This window comes from Leptonychotes weddellii, chromosome 10 (genome assembly GCF_054177405.1).
Source record: "Leptonychotes weddellii isolate Sample4059 chromosome 10, ASM5417740v2, whole genome shotgun sequence".
In the NCBI taxonomy this organism is placed as follows: domain Eukaryota; kingdom Metazoa; phylum Chordata; class Mammalia; order Carnivora; family Phocidae; genus Leptonychotes; species Leptonychotes weddellii.
In genome coordinates, this window is record NC_138378.1 from 68,708,907 (window position 1) to 68,722,549 (window position 13,643).

The 13,643-nt window shown below is 36.9% G+C and overlaps 1 protein-coding gene and 1 pseudogene across 1 annotated transcript in view; one reads left to right on the forward strand and one right to left on the reverse strand.

Annotated features, from left to right (window-relative positions):
• Nucleotides 1–85: 85 nt before the first annotated feature.
• The window catches only part of USP34 (ubiquitin specific peptidase 34), a 182,963-nt gene continuing 169,405 nt past the window's right edge, over nucleotides 86–13,643 (reverse strand). The window contains exons 72-77 of the mRNA XM_081797278.1: nucleotides 12,779–12,902; nucleotides 4,667–4,746; nucleotides 2,303–2,443; nucleotides 2,052–2,195; nucleotides 906–1,065; nucleotides 86–713 (exon numbers count right to left, since the gene is read on the reverse strand). Of these exons, the coding sequence (XP_081653404.1) occupies nucleotides 106–713; nucleotides 906–1,065; nucleotides 2,052–2,195; nucleotides 2,303–2,443; nucleotides 4,667–4,746; nucleotides 12,779–12,902 (1,257 nt within the window). The 3' untranslated portion in view covers nucleotides 86–105. The remainder of the gene's footprint in view (nucleotides 714–905; nucleotides 1,066–2,051; nucleotides 2,196–2,302; nucleotides 2,444–4,666; nucleotides 4,747–12,778; nucleotides 12,903–13,643) is intronic.
• Nucleotides 9,890–9,987, forward strand: LOC115940905 (small nucleolar RNA U3; annotated as a pseudogene).

Below are 13,643 nucleotides of genomic sequence, written 5' to 3' on the forward strand. Positions count from 1 at the left end.
GAGAGCACTGGACAAACTGAAGCACAAAAACAGAAATAAGCAAAACTTATACAAACAGCATTGGGGGGAGAGGGGACCTTAAAAGTAGACATGCTACATCTAATGTCAAGAAGCAGCTTGGTTTCCTTTGCCAGATATCCTTGTGACCACATGGATCGTAGATTCAATGGTCCTACACAGAGTATCTAAAATGTCGTGTTGCTGCATGTGACTAAAGAGTCCTCTGGAATGGCCACAACTGAGTGATAAAGCAGCCTCAGGGTCCTGGGAGGGCAAAGCTTGGCCATCACAGCTTCTCAAGTCAGCTAAGTCAGAGAGAACTGCAGAGATAGAAGTAGAAGGGAACTCGGATTCTTCCTCAGCTAGGTTAGAATCCTTGGAACAGTGGAGGTCCTTAAATTCTTTACAGTCTTCAAATCTACCATCACTGGCCTGTTCTTCTGCATGCTGTGACCTGATATTTGACATGTCTTCTGAAAACGAAGATGGAACTTCCATTCGATATTCTTTAACAGAACTATTTTCAGGGGAAGGAAGATCTTGTTCAGTTCCTGGATCAATGATTGAGGAGTCTCTTGTCTCATTGTCTGAAGTGCTAGTTGGGGTTAGGACCTCCCTGGTTTCTGTTTTCAAGTCGCTGATACAGCTGTCTACAGTGTGCTCCTCATCACTGCTAACACGCCTTCTTTTAACAGGAGTTGCCCCTTCATCATCTGTGAAAATGAACATCATTCTCTGAAAGGAGTCATTAAGATCACACTGGGGGTGTTTGCAGGAGATTTTCTTTTTAGCATTATATGTAGGAGACCCAACTGAACAGACAGCTATTGTAAAGTCAGTTATACCGAGTGTATTCTTCCCCTCTCCCACCCTAAAAGTAATTAATATTAGTCCAGAAAGCTAACCTTTAGTTTTTCTTTCTTTGGCTTCTTGCTCTTGGAGTGAGTTTCTCTGCTGCAGACAAGTCCTGCATTTGCTTAAAAGCTCTTGCAGAGTTGGAATTAGAGCTGGGTTTAATTGTTTGGGAGTGTGTACTGACAGGAGCAAAGCAAGTGCCCGCAGATCCTGTAAAACCCAGAGAGGAACATTTACAATTCTAAAGCTAACATTTTGACACAGTTGTTTACTTTCCCAGGAATCCATTCTGGTTTCTCTGGCATTTTTAGAGAATGCTAAAACTAGAGAGCCAGGATTAGGATATTACTCTATTATCATGCCACTAATTAGGTCAGACTGAAGACTCACATAGTTTTCTGAAAATGGAAAAGGCAAAAAAAGGGATTTAAAAAATAAGCCCTGAATTATCCATGAGAAATTAAGGCCTCAATCTAGATATCATAGTTCCTCAAATACGCCAATTTCTGGTGCAAGTCTCATAGTAAGGCCATTCTTGCTCAGCTCTGTAATCTATTCTGGCATCTAAGCAACACGTGGTTACTGGGGAAGCAGTAAAATGCTGCTGGACAGGTGCTACCTAGCATTCCATTACTGTATGACCCAGCCATCATGGACCTCTATTTAAGGCAACGGATTCCCTTGTTTTAACTGGCTTTATAATCAGTAGATCATTAATCTGATTGTTTCAGTTATTTATGAACCATATAAGCTGTGATAGAAACATCACATGTTTTCAAAAAATGTAAACAAGTAGAGATAAAGGCACTATCTCCCTCTCGGTGATCTTACTGCCCTTAGCATTTAATGACATTTGCTCATGTCTTCCAAGGTAATACAAAAGTGTGTACTACATACTTCAAAGGCATAGAGAACACATATTTTTAAAGAATTTGGTTTTTCATCATATGTGATTTTCAGAGTTTGAATAAGTTAAAGTTATGATAGTAAAAATCATACTAAAGCCAAATTTAGAGATGATTTAAGGAAAATACTGAAGTACAGGACTATTCCCTCCCACAGTTCTTATCCCATTTATTTTTTAAAGATTTCGTTTGTAAACAATTCTACACCCAACATGGGGCTGAAACTCACAACCCCAAGATCAAGAGTCGCACTCTCCTCCGACTGAGCGAGCCAGCCACCCCAATTCTTACCCCATTTAAAGAAGCACTTGCTTTGGAAATTTCAACTCGGTTGGTGAAATCAGATTGCAGGTTCTGATACTGATTTATCAAGTTTGTAATTAGGGTGCTGATCAAATTGGCACAGTTTGCTTCAGAAAACACTTGACCTTGAACCTGAAAAAAAAAAAAGATTAAAAAAAATCTCCAGAAGACCAACATAATGAAAACACAACCATTAACACATTGGAAGTAACACATTGAGTTTCCAAAGTTGGACATACCTTTAGAAGAAAATGTGTCATGAATGTGTACACAATGTTGTTGTTCAGAAAAGTTCTTTCATCCATTAGGATACATTTTATATATTCTGCAAAAACGGGATCTTCACACAAAAGCTTGATGCAATTTTTTGACATAGCAGACTACAGTGGGGGAGAAGAAGTACTGATGGTTGAGCACAGAAATAACTGAAGGCTTACACACTGCTTATGATGAACATCCAAAGTCATTTTAAGTCCTGTTAGAGAAGCCACTTTTAACTCCGTCTACTGAACTTTCAGTTAAGTAACTGTCCTCCCAACAAACTAAATCTTCCGCACTTAGACTCTACAGGTGAGTGTAAGAGGAAGAGACTTAACAAGTCTGAAGGACAAAATGAAAAAAATGTTTCAAAAGAAATTCAACTTTATTATCTAGCATAAAGAGAGAGAACAAGGATTGGACAAATAAGACAAATAGGATGAGAATGTTTTCAGGGGACCAAATTGATGGATAATAAGTAACCAAACTATATGTGGAGAAAAAGACAAATTTTAAGAATTAAATTTATTCCCTAAAAGGAGTTAAAACCTTAAGCAATAGTAATTTGTTTGGTAAATATCTCCCCCCCCCATGAATATTGCAAAGATAAACAGCAAATTTAATTATCTCACAAAGATAATTAGTGGGTCCCCAATATATGGAAATTCCACTAAAATTTGGTTTTCCTGTTTTTCAATGGTCATGGCTCTTAAACACAAGTAGTATGTCTTTAAGTAAATATACTCTCTAGATTATATGTATTTTAATAATAGATCATTTATATGGAAGACAAAATGGACTATTTAAAAAAAATAGGACAAAGTTTAGGTAATATATACAGGTTATATACTTAAATATTTTATTAGGGTAAGCAATTTGGTAAGTACATTCATGTTCACCCAAGAAATCAGGGAGTCTAACAGGACCAGGGCCCAGCTCCTTAGACACTTGCTGTCAGGAAAACTGGGTCATTCTACCAGCCGAGAGTCTGCCTGCTGCCTGGGTTTCTTGATGGCTGCTTCTACCGAGCTGGCAGGGCTTTAGAAGCCTTACAAGAGTTTTGCGTTGTCTTGAAGTTTTTGGAGATGGTGAATTCTTTGGAAAATAAGCCAATAAAGGGAGTGGTAAAATGCTGCAGTAGCTAAAACAACAGGGAAGCAATAGACAGTGGCAGAGTAGAGAAACCAAGAAAACCCAACTACCCGAATCAAGAATGAAAGGAAGAGTAGCAGCAGCAGAGGGAAAAAGAGATCTGCTCCAATTTGCTGAATCGACCACTCAGCTGAAAATCAATCAGCAAGTCATTTTCTCAAAGCCGCAATGTTCTAAAGCTCTGTGACTAACATAAACTAGTTCAAAGATTCCTACTATAGAAAACAAAATGACATTTCTTTAGCGGCCAGAGAGGACTCCATTTCTACACTTGAGAAGCTCACAGTTTGTGACCAGGAGACAGAGAAACAACTATCCTAGCACCACCACTTGACACACATCCCCGAAGAGAAGAAAGAGCATTACAGCCCAGGCAGGAGGCTATACCAGAGGCATAAAGTGTTTCAATGTTTTAGATACTATAATTTGGGTAAAGTTAAAGCCAAAGTAAAGTTAACAAACATCTCTGGGGATGAGCAGCTGCAACCAGGAAGAAACCAATAGTTTTTTTTCGGGGTCTAAAGAAAGTGGGGATCCTTTAGACCTGATCCAAGGAATGAGCCAAATCTTTGGACCAATCTAGTTTCTCCCCTATCTCTGTGCCATTCTCCTCCCCCCCCAACAATTAAACAAGCATTATTGAGGTGCCCACTTTATTTTAAAGAGTTGGCTCTTAGATACTTAAGGTAGGTAGGATATGGTGTTTCTTGTTCTCAATGAGACTGTTGGTAAGAACAAGTGCATCGGACTCTTGAAAACCTCTTCAAAGTAACAGGGAAGAGGTGAAGGACAGACTGCTGAAACTGTTTCTGCTAAAGCTCTGAGAAGGGTGGAGGGGAGCAAGACAGATGGGGCAGGTGAGGGAGAGCAAGAAGTGGCATACGCCTTCTTCCCCTAAATACCTCCCTGTTTTGGTCTTTTAGCATAACTGTTTATATTGATCTATAAATTACAAATTCAATAGCTACTTTGAAACATCCTCTGTGATACAAATCTACTGAAGTAAAAACCTCAAAGGGCAACTTGATGCCCAATACTCAATAGCTATTACTTCCATTAAGCATATTTTTACCTACCAAGATTCTAAAACATCTCCAATTTCCAGCTTGTGTTCAACCCATTGTTCCTAAAATTACTGACCAAATGGTCAGATGAGATGAAAGACCAAATCATCTAAAACTCATTTTCTTTACCTGAGTCTGGCATAGCTCAGTCCAAAGTTTGGGGAACAGTGCAAGATGAAGTGGCAAACCTTCATAGGCAACTAGGACACCTAATATTTGAAAAGAAATCAGAATAGGTTATAAATTATACTACTGAGGTATTCAACTCTGCAGGTACAATTCTAGGTATTTCTAGTCATAACTATGCATCTTTTCTACATGTCTTAGAAATATATAGAAAAAAGGGGAAGAATTCATTCCAGTGCTTTAACCAGTGAAATAATTTAGAGTGCAGTATACTTTGACTGAATTTATTCAGATTCCACACCTCATTCCCAGCAGGATCTGAGGTAACTTAAACCAATTCTGCTTTTTAAGTATTAGAACTTTATCTGGGACAATATAAAAAGGGCTATTGCAAGTGGTCCCAAAGCTTTCTTGGATTAAGGTACCACTCTGCATATTAGGTAATTTTCATGGACTAGCTAAGCTTGGAGGGGAAGGAGGGACAAGGTTAAAAAGAGGATGCGGAGAATTAGAAAACATACTGTTCTTCCTCTTTTACCTTGTTTCTCCAAACACAGGGAGTATAATCTTTACGGTGGATGTATGTAAACACTGCTCTTGAGTCCAACAGCTTCTAGCCTTGTCCCCAAGCTCTTCTGGGTAGACCATACTTAGCTGTATGTCAGGGTCCTATTTGGAACCTCTACTGTTTTAACCTTCCCCCCCTCCCTATTCCAAATGTCAAGTGTATCTCTAAGAAATGTATTCCTCTACCCTCTGCCCTCCTACCTCTCAAAGCACAGAAGTTGCTATACCACAGCTGTAAGTAAATTTCCCATTCTCCATGCTCCCACTTCCAGCAAAAGTATGATGATGGAGGAGAAATATAACTCTCCTCCAGGTAAGAAAAAATTATGAGTCAGACATGAAGTTAGCAAACTTTTTCTATAAAGGGCCAAACAGTAAATATTTTAGTCTTTGCTGCCAAATGATCTCTGTTGCAACTACTCACTCTGCAGAGGTAGTATGAAAGCAGCCAAAGACAACACTAGATGAATGGGTGTGGCTATCTTTCAATAAAATTTAAAAATACTGAAATTTGAATCACATGTAATTTTCATGTGTCACAGAGTATTTAGAATAAACTAGTATTTTTTTAAAAAAAAAACATTAAAAAATATAAAAACCCTCCTTAGCGTGCAGGTAAGCTCACTGGTTATACAAAACCAGGCAGCATGCAGGCTATTATTGTTTGCCAACCTCTGGGTTGGACCAAGGATTCAAGAAAATCTTAAGACAGGAAAGTCAGATCAGTCATCCAATTTAGTCATCCAAGAATGCCAAGTTTCCCTTTTGTGGGTAAGTCTATTTATTATATTCCTGTCAAGATTAATCCCTTTGTAGAGAGACCCCCCCCCCCAAGGAAACTATTCACCATTTTCCTTTATCGTAACCTAATCTGGCTGGGGATGGAGGCATTTACCCACTGTAAGAGCACAATACACATACGCAAATGAAGGCATGTCATCAAAATTGTTGGGTACAGGAAAGAGTTTCTATGCTCCCATGTCCCTGCCTCGTAATTACCCATAAAAGTAGACCAACAGTTGGCAAACTCTGGCTTGCAGGCCAAGTCTGGTCCACAGCCTGTCTCTGGATGGCCATGTGAGCTAAGAAGGGCTTTTGTATTTTTAAAGGATTGTAAAAAGAACAGTGAAACGAAGAATATGTGACACAGACCATACATATGGCCAGCAAGTACACCTTTGCAGAAAGAGTCTGCCAACCGCTGAACTAGAGGCTGCCCTGACCTCTCAGATGGAAGTAGACTGTACATTACAATCTAAGTTTCTCTAGTCTCTACTCTTTTTCCTCAATTATTCCTCAAAGTAGAAAATATAATCTTTATTCCTATTTTCCACAACCACCAAAAAGCCAGCACTACCACAGCAAATAAAAAACCCCACAGAGGATTTCTATAAGATCACTTCCAAGTAATAATCCGATACTAATATCTTTATTTTACAAGAAAAGAAGGAAATAAATACATGCTGGCATCTATTGTGCTAGGTGTGTCAGATAATTACATCTGATTTTCTCATCAACTTTGGGAGGTATTGTTTTATTCTCATTTCCCCTTTTCTCAATGAAGCTATCAGGCTTGGAGAGATTATGTAATCTGCTCAGGTTCATCCCAAAAGCCAGTGAGCAAAACATCTATCCCAGGTATACCTGGTTCTGAAGCCTATAATCTTTTCAATGATCAGTGTTTTCCCAAACTTCAGTCATTCATACCACTTTCATTATTGTTTTCATATCTGTCCATCACCTGTACTGTTTACTTAGTACTGTTCTTTGGATTCACTTAGGGAAGATAATGCTACATTAGCCTTAGGCAACATAACATATAGGAAGTCACAAATTTGGTATACTAGTTATATATTTCTGTGACACAGTAACATCTATACATATTTATGAATATAAAATTATTTTCCATGTACCATCTTATACACTACACTCTGGAAAACACTGCCACCCATGATGAGTCAAAGATCCCTCTCTTACAGTCCTACCTATTTCCTCTCTGAGTTGCACCTCCTTTGGAAGGAGGGCCATCCCTTCAGAACAACACAGTTTAAGTTTCTTTCTAGCATTTTCACAAAGCACTGAGGATGAGGCGCATCTTGGCTCTATGACTCAAGGTAGAGGCCAGTGCCATCCTACTCCACACGTTCTTCCAATACCTTCTGGGATGTCTTACTATACTGGGTACAAAGCACAGAGAGATGCAATCAAGACACACATCCAAGCCTTGTCTCAATAAACAGGACAGGCAGGCCTAAGACATACTGGCTTCTGCCCACTTAGCTTTCTTCATCCTGTGACTTCAGACATCCTCAATGGGTTCTTACCCCAACCCATCCACAAAGAAACTAATAGACAATAATCAAAAACTATCCCAAATATCTTTTCCTCATTAGTAACACTTTATACTGTAGATGCTACTAGATGTGTTACTGAAAATCTTATAAAAACTGTTTTTGTAGGTAAAATGGTAATTCAAATGATTGCTGTGAGGATGTGTATATTTACTAGTTTAAGGTGTCTCCTATCTGAATTGCGTCAGGATTGTCTGGTTTTCTATAGGAGTGTTTAACCCATCCAAGCATTGTCCATGGAAAGTGGTAGCTTTTGCCAAGCCCACAACTAATGCTCCACTATGGGACTGAATCATGAAGACATTCTAGCCTAAGAATATCACATATTTGATTCTTCTAATTCCCCTTGTTCTCACTTATACCCACTAAGCAACCAAGTGCTGTTTATATGGCTTCCCATGTAGGTTAGTGGAAAGAAATCTGCTGGCCCTACCATGGAATATTCAGATCCTTGTGTCAGTTATTCCTTTGTAAATAACAGACTGGTAATCAAATTATAAATATATCTATTAAGTATAATTACTAAGTATTAGCCTAGGATAAATGGATTTGCCCTTGGTAGACAGGTAGAAGCTGCCTTCTGATACGCACTGAATGACTGGTATCTTCATTCACCTTAAGAAGTCTTTTGGAGAACAGCTAACCAGTTGTCTTTCCAATCAGTACCATCTTGACATCAAAAAAGGCAAAGGATGAACCAGAGCTGTGCTTTTTTATAATCTGAATTTCTAATTTGTTTACTTTTACCAACAATCTTAACTTTTTTAATTCTAGAGATTTTGAAGATTTCAGATTTTTAGGTATACCATGTTGCTTGCAAAAATTTCCTTTTACTATTTTTTACTTTCATTTACTAATGCATTCTGAAAACTGTCAAAAGCAATGTTAAATAGTAAAGGTGATAGATTCTTGTTTTATCTCTGAAAATGAAAATTAATTAAATGATGAAATCTAGAAATTTGTCATTTAATTTTACTTGGGCATCTTAGTGTTAATTTTACGTCTGTATGGTACCTTAAAAAATGATACAAGAGTTTGCAGTACCAGCTTCCTAGACTACTTTCTAAAAATTTTGTTTCCCCTCCCCAATACAAATGATCATTGCAAATAATTTAAAACTTACAGTCATTTAACCTAGACCTTGAAAGCAACCCATAAGTTTATCCATACACAGTTGAGAGTATAATCCCCTAGGTTTTGTGTGGGTTTTTTTTTTTGTTTTTTTTTTTACATGTACTAAGTGATTTGTCCTATTGTTCTAAGACTGTGGTCACATTCTGCATATTATTTTCCAATTTGCTTTTTCTCATGTAATCCAAAGTCATTTCCTATCTTTTTATTTTAAAGATCTATATATAAGACAGACAAACTATTTAAAGACTATACAATAAACTATAGGTTTACTTAACTAAGCTCCTATTGATGGACATTTGAGTTGTTTCCAGTTTTTATCCAATACAAACTGAGTGAAAATAAATGTCCTATATATGTTTTTGGACACTTTTGTAAGTAGAGTAGGGTAGATTCTTAGATCTGGTACTGCGGGATTAAGGGCTATGAACAATCTAAATTGATAATGCTAGTACGCATCCCTGATCTGACTCCATTATAACATCTTTTCTTTTTTCAAACCGTTTAAGTATGTATGACATCGAAACTTTATCTCATAGTTGGAAAAAAAAGGAGAGAAAAGAGAAATCATCATTAGTAAGGTGGGGCAGCCCCTCATATGGTTACCAAACATTTACTTGTTTTGTATGTGTAAAGGAGTTGCTTGCTGATGTCCTTTACTTATTAATGTTCTTTCCCATCTCACTGAATCCTAAAAACTCTTTGTATATTGCCAATACTAGCAATTTATCTGTTAAGAATGCAAATATTTTTCCCATTAGCTGTACTTTAGTCTATGGCATTTTTCAACATGTAGTATTTTCAGTTTTTATGTTGCCAAAAATTTTAATTTCTTTTGTTTATGGGTTTTACGTCCTGCTTAACATGGGCTTTCAAATTGGAAGGTGCTATCCATATGATTCTGTATTTTTTAGTATTGTTATGATTTTATTTTTCACAATTAAGTATTTAATTCTCCTGTAATCTATTGCAGTCTAAGTACTGAAGTAGGTATTAAAGTTTGCCCCTTCTCTCCTTAGATAGTTGATTCTCTCAATACCATACAATCTCCACAGGTCTGATAGATCATCTCTATTGTCTTCCAAATCCTCATGTATCCTTATGTTTGTCTGAGGGCTGTTTTTGCCTATGTATGTTTTTCTGCCTATATATTTGCATATCTACATTACATAGTTTTAAGACTATACTTTCAGGGATCATTTCTATAGTTCGTTACATTAGTTTTAAACAGTACAGTTTACTTTTATGTAAGACAGGAGAGAAAATAAACCTGTATTTGTTGTTCTCATGCAAAAAAAAAGATTAAAAAATTAATGAAAGTGGGGGGGCAGGCCTGTGAGTGATATGGTCATGTGTACCTTTTGCTATTTTGAATTATAAATTGTGTGTATGTAGTAAATCCTAAAAAATGAAATTAAAAATTACTGATCTTTATTAAGTAGTTTAGAAATTAATAGTGCCAAACCCTCTTATTATTCTTTTTAAGAATTTTCTGGGCTAAACTCTGCTATTTTTAAATTATCAAAATACTGTAGTTTCAAACACACTGTTATTTCAATGGCAGTCAGTAGCTTTATTTGCTCTCCCAAAATTCTCCCCTCACTTGTCTGTCTTCCCTAACCCCATGCCTGACTACCCTCACTTCAAAAGCACTCCAGGCCCTTACTTTACTAGTTAGTACCTGCAACTCTAATATGCAATAAAATTCCTTTTTATCTCCTAACAAATCTTAAAATCTGCTCAGTTACCCATATAACAATTACACAAAGACTTGTCCTGAAAATTAGAAGTGACTTGCAATCCAAGTCTTGAGACAATCCCACCTATGGTCACAACTTTCTGGCCCTTGGACCATCTAACCTCAAGGCTTAAATGATTAAGGACATAACCAATTTAAATTTACCTTTCCCTCTCCTTGTTGCCAAATTTAATTTCCTGAAGAAATTACACAAATTAGAACTCCTTAGCAACTCTCTGCTCCTCATTACAGTCATTAATGTGGGCTTTATTTTAAGCTCTTTCCTAGGTGCCTCTCCCTGGAAATAATCATTTCAGCTGAAAGTGGGAGTTAACTTTAAGCACTGGAACATACTCTCTTCATTCAGGTGAGGCATGAGGAAAGCACTGCTTTTAGGTCTTTGTTAAAATAATGTCTAATTAATTTTCTGCATTAATTAAGACAATTAACCATGAGTTCCAGGGAAGTTGGCAGAGTAGGAGGATCTAGTAAAAACATATAAACGAATGAATGAATTTAAAAGAAAAAGATACAGCCCAGAAAATTTTCTTTTCCTGCTCAATTTGTGAAGGCTTTGGTTTCTATTCAATATAGCCACCACTCACATCTGGCTTAAACAAAAATTCAGCTCCTTAAATCACATTTCAAGTTCTCAACACTCACATATGGCTTCTGGCTATCATACTGTGGACGATGATGCAGTTGGAGAATATTTCCATCCTCATAGAAAAGTTCTATAGAATAGTGCTTATGTAGAAAACTAAACACTAGGAGGCAGCATCAACAGTGCTTCATGGTTACAAGAGGAATGTATTAAACACTATAAAAGTTGATTCAGCTAATGTTGAAGACTAAGTGTATGTCCTTTCCCTCCCTCCCTTCTTCTCTCCTCCATATTTAATTTCCCTGAAACTGTTTTTGTATTGATGAGGAAGACAGCCCCAAAGAAGGTAGAAATTCACTATTTGATCAGAGCTGTTCAAGCAGCTAAAACAACTCCTCACATAACTTCTGGTATAAATCACATAACACAATTACCAAGAACTTTTCTTAAGGTCAGCATTTAGTAAGTCCCCCTCCTTATCTGGGAGTAAGGCTGTTACTAGAATTCCTGGACATTTTCTCACATTTGATCACTGCCACTGCTAGGTTTTATTTTTTTACCAAGTGCCATGACTGAACTGTGTAATCATGAAATGGCCCATCTGAATATGTGCTTCCCTCCCCAACCACCCCCACTTGCCATTTCAGCCGCATGTGTATAAAACCAGCTAATGATAACAGGTGGAAGGAACAACCTTTCAAATGTGAAGACACTCTAATCACTTACCAATAGGATGGTTTTTCTGAAGAGGAATTATCCCTGACAGCTGTTACCACTTCCTTCTTCTCCGATAATGAAACCTAAGGTATGTTCACATCTTTTGCCTTACTTAAAATGGATCAAAACCTTTTCCATAGAAGGAAGGGGTTGTGATTGAGGAAGAGCACAAAGGGGAGTTCTAGAGTATGGCAATATTCTGGTTCCACGAGCACTTCACTTCCTATGCTCTGAAATAAAACTACAGAACACTGGGAAAGAATCCTGGGCCATCCCTAAAGAAGTAAGACTCACAGGACACACAGAGCCCGGGAACTCTGGAAGTCCTGAGACAAGGGATATGTCTTCTAAAGACTTATCAGCTAGAAAAAGTCACCCAAAGGGAGCAATTCTCTTATAGCTCTCAAGCACATCCTTGAGTAATTTGAGTTTTTTCTCCTTTTAAAATTCACTGATGGTTTTTCTATTTCTCATATCTTCCTTTTCAAATTTCCTTTCTTCTCATTCACTTCTCTATTTCATGAGACTTACCTCCTAATTTACTCATATATGCACCTCTGCTTCACCCTGGCAAGCCCACTCAGTTTGCTCTTGGCATTGCCAGCTCCAAAGCACAGCTGGCACTATAGATCTCATTTTATCCTCAAGACCAGGGCTGGGAAAGTCCACCTCTCTAAGCCTGCCTCCCTAAGCAGAGTAGGTTTTGGTTTTTGGTTTTAAATTCTGCTGGGCAGATGGAGGAGGACTTGGGCTTCTATGTACAAAAGTGATCAGCCCTACTCCACTCCTTTATAGGCCAGCTGAAACTCTGGGCAGAACTATTCAATGGAAACCAGTAAGTTGGTGTTTTCTTAATAAAAATAAAAGTGTTCCCAAGAATAATTAATATTTTTAAACAGTCACTTTAAAAAAGAAAAAAAGGATCGTCTCATTTTTGTCTCCCCTTCCTGAGTGGCTAGGGGCTTAAAATAATTCAGTGGAATTTACTGCTCATCTTTTATACTTACTCAGCTTAACTAATGTTTCAGTAAATTTTTCACAGTTGATTGCAACTCGGCATAATAGATGGATGAATTGATGATAAGAAAAGAAGTAGTCTAGCAGCATACGATCATAAACGTCATCTTTGCCCTGAAGGTTAAAGATGATAAAATGGTTGCACTTAAATTGTATAATAAATTAAAGAGCATATTTTGTGCAAATGTAATAAGTTTAACTAAAAAGCTGATTAAATATTTAAATTCTATAAGAACCTAGTTTTAAATTCCAAGTTTCTAGTAATGTTAAGATCTTAATTGTCACAAGTTTATTTTCAGTGTGCAAATGCTATCAATTAAAATTACCCATTATTTCTATATACTTTAATCAAGTAAAATTACTGTAGGATTTTAAAATGTGACACTTTAGTTCTACAGACATCATCAAGAGTTGAATTAAATTTGATTTTTGAAAGAGATTTCAAATGATTTCTGTAATGGCTACTACAGTGTTAATTATTTTTAATATTTTATCTTCTAAGAAGTATATTTAAGATCCAAAGATGGTGGGCAAGGGAGTGTGAATGAAGCGGGGTGAAGAAAAAGGGGGAAAAATTGTTTAAAAAAATGTTGAAACTGAGATAAATTATCTTGTGTCAATGTACCCTCTCTCTATAATTTAGAATTAGCATTATTTTAGGATACGCATTAAAAGAGAAGAATCAGACTACAAATGATGATAGATCTATCAATCAGTGATATTAAGCCTAGGTCAAAGGATTATAATTAAAGGGCAGTAAAAGAAGTCATTGATTATATGGCCAAATTTAAACAATAGTAACTACCTAACTTGACTTTTCAGGTTTAGATATATGACCCAGTTATAATTTAGCCT